This window comes from Mercenaria mercenaria, chromosome 2 (genome assembly GCF_021730395.1).
Source record: "Mercenaria mercenaria strain notata chromosome 2, MADL_Memer_1, whole genome shotgun sequence".
Taxonomy (NCBI): domain Eukaryota; kingdom Metazoa; phylum Mollusca; class Bivalvia; order Venerida; family Veneridae; genus Mercenaria; species Mercenaria mercenaria.
Genome location: NC_069362.1, coordinates 27480559 through 27500569, shown reverse-complemented (window position 1 = coordinate 27500569; position 20011 = coordinate 27480559). Strand labels below are relative to the sequence as shown.

The 20011-nt window shown below is 34.7% G+C and overlaps 1 protein-coding gene across 1 annotated transcript; it reads right to left on the bottom strand.

Moving 5' to 3' along the window:
* Positions 1 to 3059: 3059 nt before the first annotated feature.
* On the bottom strand, positions 3060 to 20010 carry LOC123563565 (uncharacterized). The gene is made up of 10 exons (XM_045356422.2): positions 19862 to 20010; positions 13882 to 14019; positions 12832 to 12936; positions 11732 to 11802; positions 11484 to 11556; positions 10770 to 10868; positions 8957 to 9193; positions 8492 to 8612; positions 6861 to 6927; positions 3060 to 6419 (listed from the first exon to the last, which is right to left on the bottom strand). The coding sequence occupies exons 1-10, from the start codon at positions 19991 to 19993 to the stop codon at positions 3722 to 3724; spliced, it is 3741 nt and encodes a 1246-aa protein (XP_045212357.2). The 5' UTR covers positions 19994 to 20010; the 3' UTR covers positions 3060 to 3721.
* Position 20011: the final 1 nt, after the last annotated feature.

The window sequence follows — 20011 nt, the reverse complement described above, 5'->3', positions numbered from 1 at the left end:
AAACAATCAAAAAGTAAATAAACTTCAATCAATATTCAATATTATCATTGAAACTAATGTTTCCCATTAATATTTTTCAACAGGATAATACCGATATGTAAAATTACAAAAGCTAAAATAAAGTTGTTCATTGATTTGGCTTTACATGTTAACAAGACATATCTAACATGATCTGGTCATATATGTTAACAAGACAAATCTAAGACAAAGAGTTACAAACATAGAACAAACTAACACTAGATGTACTGGTACATATTTAGAGATCTTTATATATTGAATCAGCACAAACATGTTATAATCACAGATTTATGGATAGGTGGGATTAAAATTACATGAAAAGTTTTAAATAAAATATATGTGTTCGGCATGATGTTGGGACTTTTTCAAGCAACAAATGTGATATAACAAGCATAAAATTAATAGTTACACAGCTCCACTCAGTTTATCCCTCACAAAAAAAGGATATTACCTAGATTAACAATATCACTTATAAATGAGCCGCGCCATGAGAAAACCAACATAATATGTTTGCAACCAGCATGGATCCAGACCAGCCTGCACATCCGCGCAGTCTGGTCAGGATCCATGCTGTTCGCTTTTAAAGTCTATTGGAATTACAGAAACTGTTAGCAAACAGCATGGATCCTGACCAGACTGCGCGGATGCGCAGTCTGGTCTGGATCCATGCTGGTCGCAAACCCACTATGTTGGTTTTCTCATGACACGGCTCAAATATTAATCAATCGGACACAACTAGATGTGTGTCCATATGACACTGGTTCCCAAACTTCCTGTCATTGTAGTTTATACAGTTACATGTTGACAATGCAAAGGTTAGACTTTCATATTACGTTAGCTTGGGGCTGTGAGTCCTACGGAAAAGATGACAAAAACATGATCAAGAACTCAACAAGTAAAAAAGAAAATCCAGAGGGTAATGTAGTATGGGGGTGTATATGAGTATATATGAAGGAAGTGGGGGGTTTAATGAATATTTCTGACTCAATCATGGGCTTTAACGCTATTTTTATAGATCCCCTAAAAAAACTCAAGATGCAAAACTTCACATGTTGAATATTATTCCTATTTGGTATCATGACTCTAGGTCATATTCTTTTTGAGATATATGCAAAACAAACTGAGGGAAACCCAAAAGAAAACCCTAGGTACTCAACTTTATATGCTGAGTAATATTGCATATAGTTGAATGACTCTAGCTAAATTACTTCTTGAGATATATGAGACACAAAACTTTAGGTCCTTTACGCACATTTTTTAATAAGTCAAGGGCTATAACTCTGTTTGGTTGTGTGAAATCGCATACAAAACCAAAGGTATATAACTTCAAATGATGAACAACAATCCTATATTTCATGATTCTAGGTCATATAACTTTTGAGATACATGCTACACAAATTTTAAGGCCCTCTGTGGATATTCTTGATGGTCAATAACTGTAACTCTAGATTACTTTACTGAGAAAAATCTGAAACAAAACCCTGTGCATAACTTCACATGCTGAATAATAACCCTACAAAGTTTCATGACTCTGGGTCAAACACTTTTTGAGATATGCAGGACAGAAAATCAGAGAGGCAGATGTACAGATGCATAGGTAAATCTAGGTGCCCTCCCCTTGTAAAAAAAAACAATATATATACTCAAAACAAAATCTTAAGTCAGTACTTACATGCAAGTATAATAATAATACAAAATAAGATTTGAATGTTTTTACAGATTTAAATACATTTGAAAAAGTCTGTAGATAATATCTTATTAACTGTATTTTTTTTATTAAGTAATTAAATTGAGTTTGTGAATACCAGCAGTATGGTAATTCTGTAGTTTAAAATTCTGTTATTATAAGTTGTCTTAATATATTTACTATAAGATATAAAAAATACCCCATTTTTAGAGCCTTAATAAACACCCATTTGCAAAATGTTATGTCCCCAGGTGCATTAATAGGGGAATATATGGTATTCTATAGTCTGGCTGAACGGTTACTGCCTTTTACATCCAAAAGTTATCTCAAATAAAAGTACTATCTTCAGGGCAATTAAGTGAAAATGAGTAAATTATGACATAGTAAATCATAAAATAAAAACTGGTAAAAATATCATAACATGTCATCACAGAACCTGTATTTCTTCTTGAAGGTCAACAAGTCAATAAATTACCTCCCTTTACATTGAAATAAGAACAAATTAAGATAACAGGTATCTCCACAATGAAAACTGATATCCTTGATATAATCATCGATTTTGCTTGTTACAATTTCAATTTCGGACTGCAACTTCAAAATATCATTTCAGTACCAAGGTTGACATTCCTCTTTGAATGTACCCTGTAACTGATTTAACTTTTTATTTTCAGTATATATCAAAGACCATGCTCTTTTCATTTGTCTTTGCATAATAAAAAGGTTACAGACTAGTTTTAAAATTGCCTATCTGCTGTCACAAAATTTATGAGGAACTCATACAAAAGAACAATTCTTATTCATGATATTCTATTATAGAACATCTTACTACTGTCTAGTGTCTGCATGCATATATATGTCTATACGTAGGGTTGAGGTTTTCAACATTGAATTTGAACAAAATTCCAGTGTCTGCATGCATATATATGTCTAAACGTAGGGTTGAGGTTTTCAACATCGAATCTGAACAAAATTCCAGTGTCTGCATGCATATATATGTCTAAACGTAGGGTTGAGGTTTTCAACATTGAATTTGAACAAAATTCCAGTGTCTGCATGCATATATATGTCTATACGTAGGGTTGAGGTTTTCAACATAGAATCTGAACAAAATTCCAGTCTCAATTTTGAAATTTTTACTGTCAATGTAATGATATGAGCCGTGCCATGGGAAAACCAACATAGTGGGTGTGCGACCAGCATGGATCCAGACCAGCCTGCGCATCTGCGCAGTCTGGTCAGGCTCCATGCTGTTCGCTTTTAAAGCCTATTAGAATTGGAGAAACTGTTAGCGAACAGCTGGGATCCTGACCAGACTGCGCGGATGCGCAGGCTGGTCTGGATCCATGCTGGTCGCACACCCACTATGTTGGTTTTCCCATGGCACGGCTCATATGAAAATGTTTAATACCTTTATCTTAATGTACACACATCAGTTATATCTTCCTGTTATGAACATTTCTATTTCGTAATACAGTTTCATTATGAGTGAGCTATACTTTTCCTCAGGTTCAATATGTTAATGCAATAGTTTTTAACCATCATAACAAGGTTGTTTTACTGGTATATCAGCACAGAGATGTGACATGATGTGTTTAAAAGGCTCTAGACATGTTGCATTAAGTTGTTAAAATAAAGAACTAGTGTGTATTACACTTACATTATTATTTCTACACTTCTTGTATGGATTCTGAGTATTTCAATAATTGTAATAACTCGTAAACTTATGTCTGGAAAATCAACTGACTCGAAGTCCTTTATTTATACCTACAAGGATATGTTACTGACTGTTTGTATAGACACTCTCAACTTTATTCTGACACAGTTCTTACACATATTATAAAACTGCATATAATGAAATCTCAACTCCTCTAAAATCTATCTATTATGGAAAACTGGAAATTATTAACATATAAACTCATGTCTCATTTCATTATTAAAACAATCATGCCTTTATCACATACTGTTTTCCTAACAAGTATCTTTATATTGACAGTACATCTAAAAAATAAAAACACATTAGTATTTCCTTCGCTTTTTTATATTTAAACCTTTACCAAACCACCCAGGTACAGACAAGCATCTTGCAAGCTTTCGTTTCTTTCCCCCTTTAACACTATTTTCTGATTCTTCTTTTTCTTCTGATGCACCACTAGCTACATCATTACTGTCTTCATTATCAACTCCACTGCCTTCTTCGGCTGCACTGATTTCACTATGAGACCAACAACGAGTATGTCTTACACCAGATGGTTTTAGCGTTTCTTCGTCCTGCTTTTTGTCATATATTTCAGACTGGGAGTGAGATCTTACATGCTTGACTGCACAGCTTGGCTTTACTTTACTTTCACTATTTCTATCAATTTCTTCAGACATGCCCCTATCACTAACATCTTTAATGTTGTCACCCAAACTAAATGTCACTCTTTCAGGAATTTTACTGGATGAAACACTATTTCTTTTATCAGTTTTATAGGTAACATTCTTTTCTGAATCAGCTGCAACATGTCTCAATCTCTTGCTAGTGTCAGAAACTTTGACAGAAAAGTTTTCACTTGCATGTGGTATTATTGGAGACACTAAATTAGGATTACAGTTTTCAGATACAGTAACAATTGCATTTGAGGTAGATACAGAAATTGGGACAGCTTGTCCTTTTGGATGATCAATGGATTTATGTTTTTCACTGTTAACACATACAGTTATACCTGAATTATCTTTAACTTTTTGTTCAGAGTTGTTCTTTGATATGAGGTAGTCATGGTCAGTATGTTCAATTTTACCACCATCTGAGGAGACCACACCTTCAGATTTTGGCTCATATACTTCAGGAATTTCTAAATCTAAAACATAATTATAAATAGGAAAGTCTTGTTCATTTGGATTTTCCAATGTACTAGAAACATCATTTGGAGTATTTTGTAATTTTGGCACACTCACATGTTCAAGGAATGTAGAGTCTACCCTATATTTAGGATTGGCAAGACTTTGCTTACTAGAAGCGGCACCCTGATAACACTTCAGTTCATCACATTTTGTACACCATTTCTTACGCATTCCATAATCATTCAAGAATTTACATGATTCACAAGTCTTTGACTGATCCTGTACATTTCCTGCAGTGCCTGTATCAGAAGTTACATTACTTTTATTTGGAGATATATGGTCAGTGTTTCCTTCCAGAATAGATGCAATACTGTGGTCCTTTTTCGGACTTTTTAATTTCGGAGAAACCATAGGACTTTCACCTACCTGTGTCACAAGCTTCACTGTATCTTTGGTTTGCAAAAGTGAACTACCAGCAGTATTAGTTGCAATAGGGTTTTTAATCACAGATGGCATTTCTTTATTTCTCAATTCACTTTTCAAAGCCTTCAGTTTCTTCACAGTTTCATCTTGCGCAGTTTTAAGATCATTCAAAACTGTCTGAAACTTTTGCACCTCCGTCGTGTAAGTCTGTCTCAAACACTGCAGCTGTAAATTCTGTTGAGCTAGCAAAGATTGCTGTTGAAATACAAAAAGTTTCAGGATTTCTTCTTTCTTACTCTTACTCTCTTTTGTCTGTTGTCTCAGCTGCTCTTGAATGAGAAAGTGCTGGTGAAGCCTAAGCTGCTCATTTTGGTGCTGAACTCTCGTTTGCTCCTCTGCTTTCTGTTGATCTGTCAACATTGCTGATAAGGTTTTCTTTAGCTTCTTTTGTTCAGCTGTATTTTGTGTAAGTTTCTGTTCCATTGCAATAATCCGAGGATTCTTAGTAACTGCCTTATTTGCAGAATTGAAGTCAATGTTTACCTGGTCTGTATGCTGTGAACTTTGTTGATGTGGACTAGTTTTTTCAGCAGAAAAATGTTTTAAATTTGATTTCTGCACTTCTGCTTTTATTTTCTCTTTTTCTATGTCTTGTGTTTTTAAAAGAGTGGTTTTGTTTTTGTCTTGTTTTACAGCCCTAGGTTTATCAGGCTCTTGTTTCAGCAGAGTATTCTCCAACTTTCCCACTTGACTAACCTGTTTAACAACGTCTTGTTTCTGTTGAGGTTGTCGCTGTTTCTTCAAGTGTTGCTGTTCTTGCTCTTTCAGCACCTTTTGTTTCATTTTCAGTTCCTCTAACTGCACCTGCAACATCTGGAGATATTTCAACTTCTCCTCATGCGAGGCTGGGCCTGGATCAAATGGGCCACCTCTAAGAGGGTCATACTGTACTTTAGGTTGCTGTTCTACAAAACCATCTGACTGGTGATTCCCAATCATTACCATCCCATTTAATCCAAAGGTTTTATTGTTTGAATTTTCACCTTGCATATTTGAACACACACCATACATTTCATTTATTTTTGCATTAACTAGTCTCTCTTGCATAGCAATTTTGGCTTCATTACAAATTCTTTCTGACTTAGAAAAACACATTTCCTCCGAATTTATAGTTTCAACCTTTGTATCAGGGTCAGGATCGAATCTGAAATTTTTGAAATTGAAATTTCTAATTGATCTTGGTCTAGCAGTATTCACACAAGTCAGATCTTCAGGTGTATCACAGCTGTCTGTGGACGAAGTGAGGGAGGACTGGCTGTCAGAAGAATCACTGGGTGTTGGTGTTCTTGAGATTCCGTGTGATCGAAGTCTAGGTAAAATATCAGGTATCTGTAGAACTTTTTTGTTTGTCGTCTCTTCCTCCTCCTCAGCTAAACATGTAGCCAAGGAAAAAATTGGATCTTCTTTCCTTTATAACAGAAATAAACAGGAATTATTGTACAGGAGTAAACAGTTTGTAAAAGCAACAAGGACTACAAGAAAAATATTGCATTCTCATAAACACTGAATAATTTCAAAATGTTAACATTTATAGATGTCAAAAACTAACAAAATAAACTGAAATATTATACAATACTGAAATAATGGTGAAGAACTATTCGAAATGAAGGGTCTATTCATATAATTTTGTAAAATGAAATTACCATAAGATCCATAAGTTACCATGGTAACAGGTATTCATGCCGACAACCAAGTTGAACAGACTATTAGATCTACATGTACACAGACTTATGGTAATAGTTACTTAAAAGAAAGACATTCACTTTAACCGCATCATTCCATCTGCTGAAACTGCTGATGACAAGTGTACGTATATTTACCTAAGCCAATGGTTTATCCAAATACCTACCTTGAATATTCAGGAACGTCATACTTCAAGATCTTCATCACTCTTTCCAACACATCATCACATCTTCCTAAAAGAAATGTGAGCCGTGCCATGAGAAAACCAACATAGTGGGTTTGCGACCAGCATGGATCTAGACCAGCATGCGCATCCACACAGTCTGGTCAGGCTCCATGCTGTTCGCTTTTAAAGCCTATTGGAATTGGAGAAACTGTTAGCGAACAGCATGGATCCTGACCAGACTGCGCAGATGCGCAGGCTGGACTGGTTCCATGCTGGTCGCAAACCCACTATGTTGGTTTTCTCATGGCACGGCTCATGTATTTGAACATATCTAAAAATTCAAACCTGAACAAGAGCTAATTTACATATGGTTAACAGTTGCATAGTCAATCACAAATAATGCTAGAAGACTGCATTTTAATTCTACACATCTACAATTGAAATCTACGAGTACTGGCTTCACAAAAATAAGTACATCGACTTAATGTTTAACAAATATGCCTAAATGCTGTGTAATGCATTTCTTCTTGAAGGAGTAAAAAGTTCCTCTGATTGAATTTATAAAAATAAAAGTTGGAGATACCAAGTGGGTGAAAAATATGGCTGTAAAATAAAAATCATATTCACTTAGAGGTATATTTGTATCAATAAAGGCCATTAACTCCCCTAAGATGCCGCTTTGGTACAGGGAAGGTAAAATGTAATGACTTCTGACCAAGTGTGGCACTGACATTGGACCTAGTGCAGGTCTTGCAAAACTGCTGTATTTGATCAGAAAATTTTGAAATTATTGTCTAACCATAAGTAAATTTGTCTGAATTACATTCTAACTTGCAAGTCAAAAAAAAGTTATTTTGAATATTGTATTATACAGAACAGATTCTGATTGAAAGTTCAACAGTTCTGACAAGTAAAAACATTTATCACATTTACAATTATTTTCCAGTAGGTATAGTAGCATGGTTACTTATGTGATATTCAGTTTAGGGATTCCCATTTATCAGACCTGCCAAAATTCAACTGAACAATTTGAATTGATTTTTGACCTCAAAGAGTGACTTGAACTTCAATCTGGTAACATGGGTCATGCACTCTGCACATCATGATTAGGGAAACAATACTAGATTGATGGAAACCCTTCCAGTAGACAAGAAGTTAAGCTTTCTGAAATTTTATCTCCATGTGTGACTTTGACCTTGGAGTAAGTGACTTTTATCATATGTGATTTTCACTGTTCTAAGATGAAGAACATTCACATGTAATTAAAAGATGTAAACGCGACTTTTAACTAGTGACCTACACATCATCCTGATTAGGTTAAAAAGCTGATGCTAGTTTGATGAAAATATTTCCAGTCGTTTAAGAGACACAAAGCAGACATAAACGTATGTTCTTTGACACTGGACCTCCATGTCTGACCCTGACCTTGAATCTTCTGACCTGGGTCATACATAACATGACTCTCTTCATATTACGAAATATCAATGTTAAGTTATTTGACAACCTATCAAACATTAAGGAGAGAGATTTACAATCGGATTGTTGGATGGACTGGCTGACTGACTGGCATCGACTTCTTCAAGATATCCCCATGTATTTATATGAGTATGGTGTATTAATAATTTACAAACCATTTATTTTCAAAGTTGCAGACTCATCTTTTGGGGTCCACTGTAGGTTCACTATGGCAAGTTTTGGTCTTTTATGTTTAACTCTGTCCATACACCACAGACATGCATATTTCTTCAAAATCTGAAATTAAATAACATTATCAAGTGTGTTTGACAGCTATAGATATCATGCTGTTTTTGAGCAGTATTTAAATTTTGTATGATGACCAGTTCACCACATTTTCTGCAGGAATCAGAGAAGGGGGAAAATATTTCAGACAGACTATCTTTTTACAAACTGGTGCCAAAAATATTTGCCCTGTGAATAACCATTGTCACTGCTTACTTTGTAGTACAGTGTTCTAGCAGTTGAGCTTCCCAAGCCGGTTACATACATCAGAAATTGTAATATGCAGAATCTACAAAGCAAGCCTTGCCAGTCCTAGACTGCAGCTATCACAACAAGGTAGCACATATTAAACAAACCTTGAGGCTTGATCCGAGACACAGAATAAGATCACATTTGTTTGCAGCTCTCACTGCTTCCTTCCAGCGGTATGGAGATTTCATGCCTCCTTTCTCTCCAAAGTGCACAATAGTGTCCTTCAGTTTGCCACCACATCTCTGGCAGTGACGCCCTGTCAAGTGACGTCTGACACCTGTGTTCTCTGTCACATCAAAAAGCCTAACATACTCTCTGTGAGGTCTGCAGTTGTGACAAATCTGTCCATAAACAGAACAAAGATCAGTTTCAATTGTGACAAATCTGTTCATAAATAAAAAAAGTTTCAGTTGTGACAAGTAAAGCTTCAGTTGTGAAAAATCTATGCACAAAAAATAAAGTTTCAGTTATGACAAGTGAAATTTTAGGTGTGACAAATCTGTGCATTTTTCAAAACAGATTATTTTTCTTATACATGTAATTATGTAACATAACATCTAAATATATGTTTATTTTCAGTAAGAAGACATGCTATACCAGCTGGCTATATATAGATTTAATATTATTGAAATGCTCTCATGTTATTAAAAATGAGGTCTTAATATTTCAATGTTTATATCAAATAAATAAGTAACATAACCTTGTGATGAATATGTGGATAAACAAAATAAAGTCAAGTTTAAGTTCTGACAAATCTGTCCTTTAACAAAATAAAGTTCATTTCAGTTGGTACAAACATGTCCATTAACAAAATGAAGTTAAGTTTCAATTGTAACAAACCAGTCCCTAAACAAAATAAAGTTTAGTTTTAGTTGTGACAAATCAGTCCCTAAACAAAGTGAAGTTCAATTTCTCAAGGGACGAATCTGTCCATTAACAAAAATGAAGTTCAGTTGCAGATGTGACAACATCTGGCCATTAACAAAATGAAGTTTCAAAATAAACTTGAGCTGTCCAAAAACAAAATAAACTTTAGATTTCAACTGCGACAAATATGTCCATACACATTCACTGCCACATACCCATCATTAAATAAAATATAGCTAAATTTCAGTTGTGACAAATCATCCATAACAAAAATTAAGTTATTAATTTAAACAGACTGATGCAATTATGACAAGGCTGTCTGACAGACAGCTATATCCCACGCCACTGTTATGGATAGTGAAAGGGTTGATAGTATTGGGTTGAAGCATTGACGTTGTTAAGTACACACAAAATAGAAGGCTCAAGCCTTTGACCTTGAGTTGTGACCTTGACCTTGAGCCAACAGCTGATTCATGAGTTCTGCATATCATCTTGATGAGGTGATTATTTGACCCAAGTTTCATGAAAATCATTCAAGGGGTTTAGGAGATACAGAGCAGACACAAAATGGAAGGCTCAAACCTTTGACCTTGAGTTGTGAACTTGACCTTGAGCTGACATGGCTGACTAATGAGTTCTGCACATCATCTTGACGAGATGATCATTTGACCCAAGTTTAATAAAAATCCTTCCCGGGGTTTAAGTTATATGGAGCGGACACAAAGTGTTACAGGCGGATGGACAGAGACCATTCCTTTAACCCCCAACCACTCATGCAGGGATTAAAAATGATTCCCTATCAGTATAATGATATTGCAGTATCTGAATAATTACAATGTTCCTCACTTTAAATGATCAAATATGCACCAATATTTACAAACCTCAGTGAAAATATGAATCCAAAATAGATTGTGATTTATTCCCTGTGGAAATCAATTTGCAAACAAGAGTAGAGCTCACAGTGTAAAACACTACCAAGTACTCAAACCAAGTAGATCACAGAGTTTAGCAATTGTGTACACAAAAAGCAACATACTTATCAATTATTACCTCTATAAACATGTTTCCATGGACTTCAGAGAGCACCTGCCTGGGTAGACCACTTCTTAAATGTAAGCCGTCACAGTTCTGGGATACTACATGCTTCACCTAGAATTAATTATTGCAAAATGTAAATTGGTGAAGCTCATGCAATCTAGAAGAAAACATTAACCTTTACCCTGCTAAATTTCTAAAATGGACTGGTCCATCATTCAATTTGGGCCAGCTGATCTTGGTCTGCACTGGTCGCAAAGGCAGAATCACTTGCTGCCAGCAGGCTAAAGGTTAATTATGAGAGGTTTAAAATACAAACGAAGAAAGTTTCATAGAGGATATGGCTTGATGCATACAGAAATCATTCTCACAACCCGGATATCGACCTGGATTTATCCAGTGACTATGTAGGACCTATTATGAATGAAAATGGCAGAGACAAACATTACAGTAATGAAAGGAACAAACAAGGAATTCTGGGATATGAAATGTTTCAACGTAATGTAAACAATCGGGACCTGAAAAATCACTGACCTGTATGAATATGTAAGAAAACCCCAAGTAGTGTAGGAGACAAAACTATAAATAATTCAGTACCATTTACATATCAAACATTAAGACTACAGAAACATTCTGTGTGATCTTTTATTAGACCATAGTAGTACCAAGTAAAGTAATTTGAACACATCTAAAGCAATTTTTTTAATACATGAATGTGTAAAAACTTACATGACCAAGCTTGTGTAGCTGTGTTATACACATATGTGTAAGAGTTGGTTCTGCATCACTTAAATCCTGAGGTCTAAAACAAAAAATATGTTGGTGCAAATATTGTTCTTTATGTTATATAAGCTACAGTACATTCCGAAAAATGTTGCCATTGCAAAATTGGTAATGGTTACTTAATTCCTTAAAAAATTATCAGAACGACTTAAAGTATTTGTATAAAAGAAAAGTGGTAAATCAAAATATCTTACTTGAGTTGTTCCCCTTTTTGAAGAAGTGTCCACACTCCTTGTGGTCCCCTATAATCTGGTATTGAAGCAGCCTATAAAACAAGACAGTCAAGAAAATGATTAGAGCAGACGCTGTGGTCCTGTGGTAAAACTGTCTGACTACCAAACCAGGGGTCGTGAGTTCAAGCCACTGCTCTTCCAACTAAAAATTAGTAACATTGGGATAAGAGTCCTGTATATGGGTGCTTTACACCTGGCACGTTAAAGAACCAGGGAAGCTTCTGGAACTGGAACACTATCCTCCCACTAACATTACTTACAGTTTTCTTGAGGACACGATCATATAGGTTACCAGTGGCAACTATAAATAAGCTTACATGTACACAAACAGTGATAAAGGTACAGGCAGAGGTACTTAACAGTCCCTAATTCATGCATTCCTCATCACATCAATTCATTTATATTTTAAAACTGGAATCTAAAGTTGATCTAGATAAGAATACTACAAGAATGTAAGAAGCATGCCTATAATTTATCTTTCTTTATATAACCTCTTGATAACTTTAGTTAAGTACTTCATTTATCATAGAATAAAGTTTGCATTGCTTATTTTATGAATGTTGACTCAGCTCCTTGTCTTTTTCATTTAATTTATACCTAGTATGTAACATTACAGTAACTAACAGTGAAGTAACCCTATGGCAGTTAAATTCATCATTTTAAACTGATCAAACCAATAACTCTGGTATATATCACAGGGCAAACTTGCAGTACTGATGCCAGCTCTGGTATATCGGTATATATCACAGGGTAAACTTACAGTAATGATGCTAGCTCTGGTATATATCACAGGGTAAACTTACAGTACTTATGCCAGCTCCGGTATATATCACAGGGTAAACTTACAGTAATGATGCTAGCTCCGGTATATATCACAGGGTAAACTTACAGTATTGATGCTAGCTCCGGTATATATCACAGGGTAAACTTACAGTAATGATGCTAGCTCCGGTATATATCACAGGGTAAACTTACAGTATTGATGCTAGCTCCGGTACATATCACAGGGTAAACTTACAGTATTGATGCTAGCTCCGGTATATATCACAGGGTAAACTTACAGTACTTATGCCAGCTCCAGTATATATCACAGTTTTCTTGGATTGCTGAATGATTTTTGCCAACTTCTCACATTTGGTCTGCAACACTTCTTCACCATCTTCTGTCTAAAATATAAACAAGCCATATGATAGGAAACAGGAATTGAAGATTGTTGCATTTCTTTTATTTTGATTTAAACATTTCTTATTTCCTAATATGTAGTACATTTTAGATAATAAAATACATACATGAATGTTGGACTGGACTGGGAGCAAGTAGGCTTATAGAAGTCCACTCTGTATCTTATTTTATACACTATATGCTAAAACTGCCAGTATATAGAAAAAATATTTGCATTTTTCGTTTTCCATTTGCAATTTGCAAGTGTGGGGTAGTGCAAAGTTTCTTTCAAATCTGTTTTTTTTTCTTTTTTCCATAGTGGTTACCATAATTTTAGTACCAGCCTTTATTTTATGCACTTCAGTGAAAAACTGGATTATGTAAGTGAAATAAAATTGATATTTTCACTGTTTCAATGCAGAGTCTGTGAAAATATTATTTTCATTTTACTGGAATTGAATTACACTTGAATGCGAAAGAATATGAAAATTTTATAAATAATAGGAAAATCTTTGCAAAATAACTTCATTAAAGATACAGATGTATATCCCTCCATGATAATAAAGACATACACTCCATCATAACAAAATATAAAAGAAATGTAATAAAAACTTCAAAGAAATATTGTGACATCACAACATTGTGACATCATGCACTTGATGTTTGTAGATAAAATGTATATAATTTGGTTAAAAGTGTTGAAAACCATAAAATAAAAACAAAATTTGTTTGTTTTGCATTAAGATCGAATATATTTCACCCATGAATGTAATAATTTAAATTTTCACAATTTGCATAGCCAATTGTGAAAATACTGCAAATATGGTGTTCACTTCTTGAAACGCATTATAATCTTACAAAGAAGCAAACAAATATCCTCTATATAAAACTTAATCACCAGGACTTCTCTGCAACCTTTTTGTGAAAGTAACTTCAAACAATTTACAAACCTCTAACACCCTCTGTTGATTCAATTCCCTTTTCTCTTTGTTCTTGGAGATTCTCTTCACGATATCTTGGTGCTTGGCAAGTGTTGCCTTCTCATCTTCTGTATGTTCATGTGCTGATTTCTTTAAAATTTTTGATACCTGAAATGTCATAAAGAACAGGATTTTATTAGTTCTTGGAAGTAAACAAGAACTGATAGCCTTTCCACAGAGTAAATAATACTCCTGTACCAAAGACTTCCTCTGTGGAATAAATACCTGCTTTCAAGTTGTAAAATGTCTGTAAAGAACCTGATTTTTTAGAACTTTGTATGAGGTTTATATGGGGATAAAATGAGCCGTGCCATGGGAAAACCAACATAGTGGGTTTGCGACCAGCATGGATCCAGACCAGCCTGCGCATCCGCGCAGTCTGGTCAGGATCCATCCTGTTCGCTTTCAGATCCTATTGCAATTAGAGAAACTGTTAGCGAACAGCATGGATCCTGACCAGACTGCGCGGATGCGCAGGCTGGTCTGGATCCATGCTGGTCGCAAACCCACTATGTTGGTTTTCTCATGTCACGGCTCAAATGTACTCAATCAATTCATCCATTCATATTAAACAGAGAACCAAATTATCAGTTAGAATGGGGACAAAACTTGCATGAAATCAAACCTGGTTTGTAATTTATAATCAAATACTTATATACCAAAAATGAATTCAATTCGTTCATTCTATTAAGTTAAATATGGAAAGGATATTAATCAAAATACTGAAAAATTTTAAGTTAGAAAAGTAGAGATGGTACCTACCCAACAAAATCTAAGGGGAACAACTCTGAATTGACCAATAAACTGAAGCCAACATAAATCATTGGTCAAACGTAAAAGAAAAATCAAATAGGTCCTTTTATCAACAACTGATGAGTCAGACAAAATATGACCTACATTTGTTTAAATCTCATTGTATTCAGTATACAATATCATGAATATGCACACTTTTCTCATGGCTTACACTGACAGTTATTTTATAAGTTGTAGTAAGGCCCTGATAGAAAGTTTGGTAGTGCATGAAAATAAAGTAAAATATTATGCATAAATTCCATTAATGAAATTTTACGACATTAAGAAACGTTATTAAGATTTGATCTTTAAGCCAAAGTTATTTATTGTTCCAAATGATGATACATTGGCTTATTCAAATTTTATATACTAAATTTTAAAAACATAAAATATATGTATCCAACAATGAAAAATTACAAAAAAGTTAAATTGGTATCACGTTTGTGTAACAACGAGCCAGACTCGTTATATTAGTCATTTCAGTCAATCATTTTGGAATTAATTTTTATCTTTTAGTAATTTTGAAGAATTTTCTTATACTTATCAGAATATAATCTGATGTTCTTTGCTGCAAATAATGTAACACAAAAAGTCATAATCATCAAATGAAATCAAACATTTTAAGGTAGCGATATGTAATGACTCTGCAATGTATTTTTAGCAGTTCAACATTTTCTGGATGGAACTCTCACAATCATTTTTTTCCATGAAAATCGAATAAATGCTGAAAAAGCATAATATTATGGAGATTACTTTGATGATTTTCGATACTGGTCAACTACCCTTAAAAAAAAACTACAAGGTGTTTATTTATTCTTGTAAACAATGTAAGTGGGTAACTTCAGATATCAACATTAATTTACAACTTAAACTGCTTACACAACTTGAAAAAAAAAAGATTTTGTTACGGCCTCTCATTTATAATATATCAGCAATTATCACCTGAATTGAGTGCTTTCATGAATGAAAAATACTGATGGCAAAATGGTGTAGGGGTTTGTTTACATTATAAAATCTTTAATATCTTCTTTCAGGTACATTTTTGGTATGGTTTTGGTAAGCTTATAATAAAGAGCATGTCATTCTCTTTCACTCAGATTTTTTTCATTAGTTTTAGACTCTTGGCTAGTCTTGGACTTTGACTTTATTAGAAGACAAAAGGAAGTTCAGTATAGGCTCTTTCAAAGTGTTGAAAGTAGACTAAACTTACACTATATTCTATTGAATTTATGTAGATGTGGATCCTTTTAATACAGACTATAATTGGGGATGTCCTAAAACCATTGAAAAACGGTCAATACAAGAGTTGTCCATTTTGCTTCAGATATTTTGAGAAAGCCATTTTTTAAATATCAGATATTTCTATTTTTACATGGTGAGGAGGAAAACCATTAATATGTTTAGTAATTTGGTGCACTTAGCTATCATTTCACTCTGTAAAAAATATGTAAAGATGAATTTGAATTTTTTAGGTACCATCTCTAAGAAAAGGGCCATAGTTCTGCCAAAAATTTGTGGACTGTAACAAAATTTGACCTGATCTGAATTTTATTATCATATCACTCCATACTTACCACTAATTAAATCAATTTATCTGTTAAAGACATACTGAAGATACGACCCAATTTGAAGAAGAAATGGGGCCATTACTCTGCTAAAAATTGGCCAAGTGCCCTCATTTGAACTACCTTAAGATAGGACCTTATGATGCTACAGATCAAGTTTGATGAAGATCCATCAAGTGCAGGGGTGTGAAAAACCCAATACTTTTCACTTGGCAAGTGAGACTTAAAAATCCACTTGTCTGCAGCCAAAATTCACTTGTCTGGATTTTCAACATTAAAACCTCCATGAATATAATACTTTATTTCAGACAATGATCTACAGGTAGTTACAAAAGCAGACATAAAACTGTATTACTGTAACTGTAACAAAACAAGAGGGCCATGAAGGCCCTGTATCACTCAATTGACCTATTGACCTAAAGATCATCAAGATTAACATTCTGACCAAGTTTCATTAAGATATGTTCATAAATGTGGCCTCTAGAGTGTTAACTAGTTTTTCCTTTAATTTGACCTAGTGACCTAGTTTTTGATGCCACATCACCCAGATTTGAACTTAGCCTAAAGATCATCAAGATTAACATTCTGACCAAGTTTCATGAAGATACAGTCATAAATGTGGCCTCTTGAGTGATAACAAGCTTTTCCTTTGATTTGACCTGGAGACCTAGTTTTTGACCCCACCTGATGCAGATTTCAACTTGACCTAAAAATCATCAAGATTAACATTCTCACCAAATTTCATTAACATACGGTCATAAATGTGGCTTATAAAGTGTTAACTAGCTTGACATTTGATTTGACCTGGTAATCTAATTGTTCATACCACATGACCCAGATTCAAACCTGGCCTAAAGACCATCAAGATTAACATTCTGACCAAGTTTCATTAAGATACAGTAATAAATTTGACCTCTAGACTGTTAACAAGCTTTACCTTTGATTTGAACGGGTGGCCTAGTTTTTGACCCCACATGACCCGAATTCGAACCTGACCTAGAGGTCATCAAGACAAACAATCTGATCAATTCCCATGAGTTTCAGCCTTAAAATTTGGTCTGTTAACAAGCTTGACCTTTTATTTGACCTAGTGACCTAGTTTTTGACCCCACCTGACCCAGACTGAATTTGAAGATCTGACCTAAAGATCTTCAAGATTAACATTCTGACCAAGTTGCATGAAGATATAGTCATAAATGTGGCCTCTACAGTGTTAACAAGCTTTTCCTTTGATTTGACCTGGTGACCTAGTTTTTTAACCCAGATGACCCAATATCAAGCTCGTCCAAGTTTTATTGAGGGTAACATTCTGACCAAGTTTCATTAAGATTGGGCAAAAATTGTGACCTCCAGAGTGTTAACAACTTTTGCTTTAATTTGACCTAGTTTCTGACCGAACATGACCCAATATCGAACTTGTCCAAGATTTTATTGAGGGTAACATTCTGACCAAGTTTCATTAAGATTGGGCTAAAATTGTGACCTCTAGAGTGTTAACAGTCAAAGTGTTGACGACGACGGACAACCGAGGACAATGGACCCCGGACACAGGGCGATCACAAAAGCTCACCTTGAGCACTTCATTCTCAGGTGAGCTAAAAAAGCTCCAGTACACAATGCTGAAGTTGTGTCCATGAGGCTTGCGAACATTTAACTGATACAGAATAACAAAATGCCATGCCTGAAACATTACCAGTGCAAAGCCACCTGAATTCAGAAAATGAAGAGTCTTGAAACGTAAATCGTTGTGAATCACACACGCGATGTCTGTGCTTTTGATTGTCATTTTTGCCTGACTGTTGCCTAGCGGCCGAAGTTCTAACAGCAAAAGTGTATAAAACTGCGAGAAATGTTTATGTTTCCAGTTTTTATCCGTTAAGTTACCATGTGCAAAATCATGCAAAGACCTAGTTGAACTAGTCTGACGCATACAGTTTGTTTTATTTGTGACGGTCAAACTGTAACGATGCGGTGGCTTCAAAATGTCAGATATTAAAAATCAGCCACTCAGCGACAGTAAGCTTGTCTAGCAAAGACCAAGATGGAGAACCAATCAGAACGAGAAAGTAATGCTAAATTTAGTCATTTACGATGATTTTTCCAAAACTGCAGCAATCAAGAGGCCTTTGGCATGTAAAACATGGGGTTAATTTTATGAGGAGGAAAATAAGTAAAGGTAAGTATCTGTTACTGGATACCTAGTTGTCACAAAAGAGCTTTGTAGCTTGTTTTGTTAATCCAACAAATTTGACGTGATCCTTGGAAATATTGAGATAATTTTTTCATATGGGCAATATCCCCACTCGCATCAATTAACACTCAAAAGACCTTATATTATATAAAATAGTGGAAGCAATTTCCGATGAAATTTTTTATCACTGTCGACCCTTTACATGCTAGAGGTTTAAATGCCGATTATGTTATGAATTGGCCATAAATTCAAATAAAACTTACATGTATCAAAAGGGGATTCAATTCCTCATTGATTTATGTAAAAACTATTAAATAATATCCAGATTGCACCTTCACAAATATAAAACAAATTATTTTGACTACTTGTGTTGTATGCCGATTAAATGTGACATTAAAGCCATTCTTTAACTCTAGTGGTAACCGGACGTCTAGACTACAGGTCTAAAGGTCAGCTTATTGGACACCTAGCTAGTGCCACATAATTTATAATAATGGTTGGCAGTGGCTACGATTACGGTACCGTAATCCTAGCCTCCGGTTCTAGGATTACGGAAGTTCCGTATTCCTAGACAACCCTATGAGAATAGGCTAGGATTACGGAAGTCTTTAAGAGGCATCAAATTTATGTTAGGACATGCATAAATGACATTGTAAACTTACTCATTTCACTAATATTTCGTGCTATCGATTGGCCGTTTTTGGTTAGTATTATCTTAATGGCGGTGCACGGAAATATAGAATTATACATGTTTCATATATACCTGCATTTTTTTCATCAAGTCAACACAAATGGTCTTTAATAACTTACAATATGGTTATAAATCATAAAATTCAAAGTATAGATTTTTTTAAATCTAACTTTGACACTCATATTTCTAATTTATTTCCGCGCGCCGCCATTAAGATTATACTAACCCAAAACGGCGGATAGAAAACATGAAATAATAAGGCAGGCATGAAAAATTAATGGAATAAGTAAGTTTACAACATCATTTATGCGTGTGTTAACATATACTTTATGACTCTTAAAATACTTCCGTAATCCTAGCCTGTCCTCATAGGGTTGTCTAGGAATACGGAACTTCCGTAATCCTAGAACCGGAGGCTAGGATTACGGTACCGTAATCGTAGCCACTGCCATAATGGTTACCGACACCTAGCCACTTTTGAGACATTCTTCCTGTGGATAATGTGTTGTCAATCAAGTGGTGTTTCTCAGTTAAGGCGATCTTAAAAATAATGTAAAAAGTAACAGAACACAAAAGTTAAACGATTTATTACAGAAACAATAAATATTGTTCATAAACTTTTCTACACACTGGTATCCGAAAGTTATTTCACTTTGACCCACAAAATATTGTCATGATTTTCGCAACAGTGTAGTTGTTTTAACTTTATACCTTTTTGCAATTTGTGCGAGATTCTTGTTTCGATAAATATTCAGACAAATAAAGAAGTTTTTTGGCCCTTCTTGCAGAAACTGGCGATTTGGTTGGTTCAAGTTTGGGCTCATCGTCGTCTTTGTCGGACATTTTTATTGAAAAATTTGC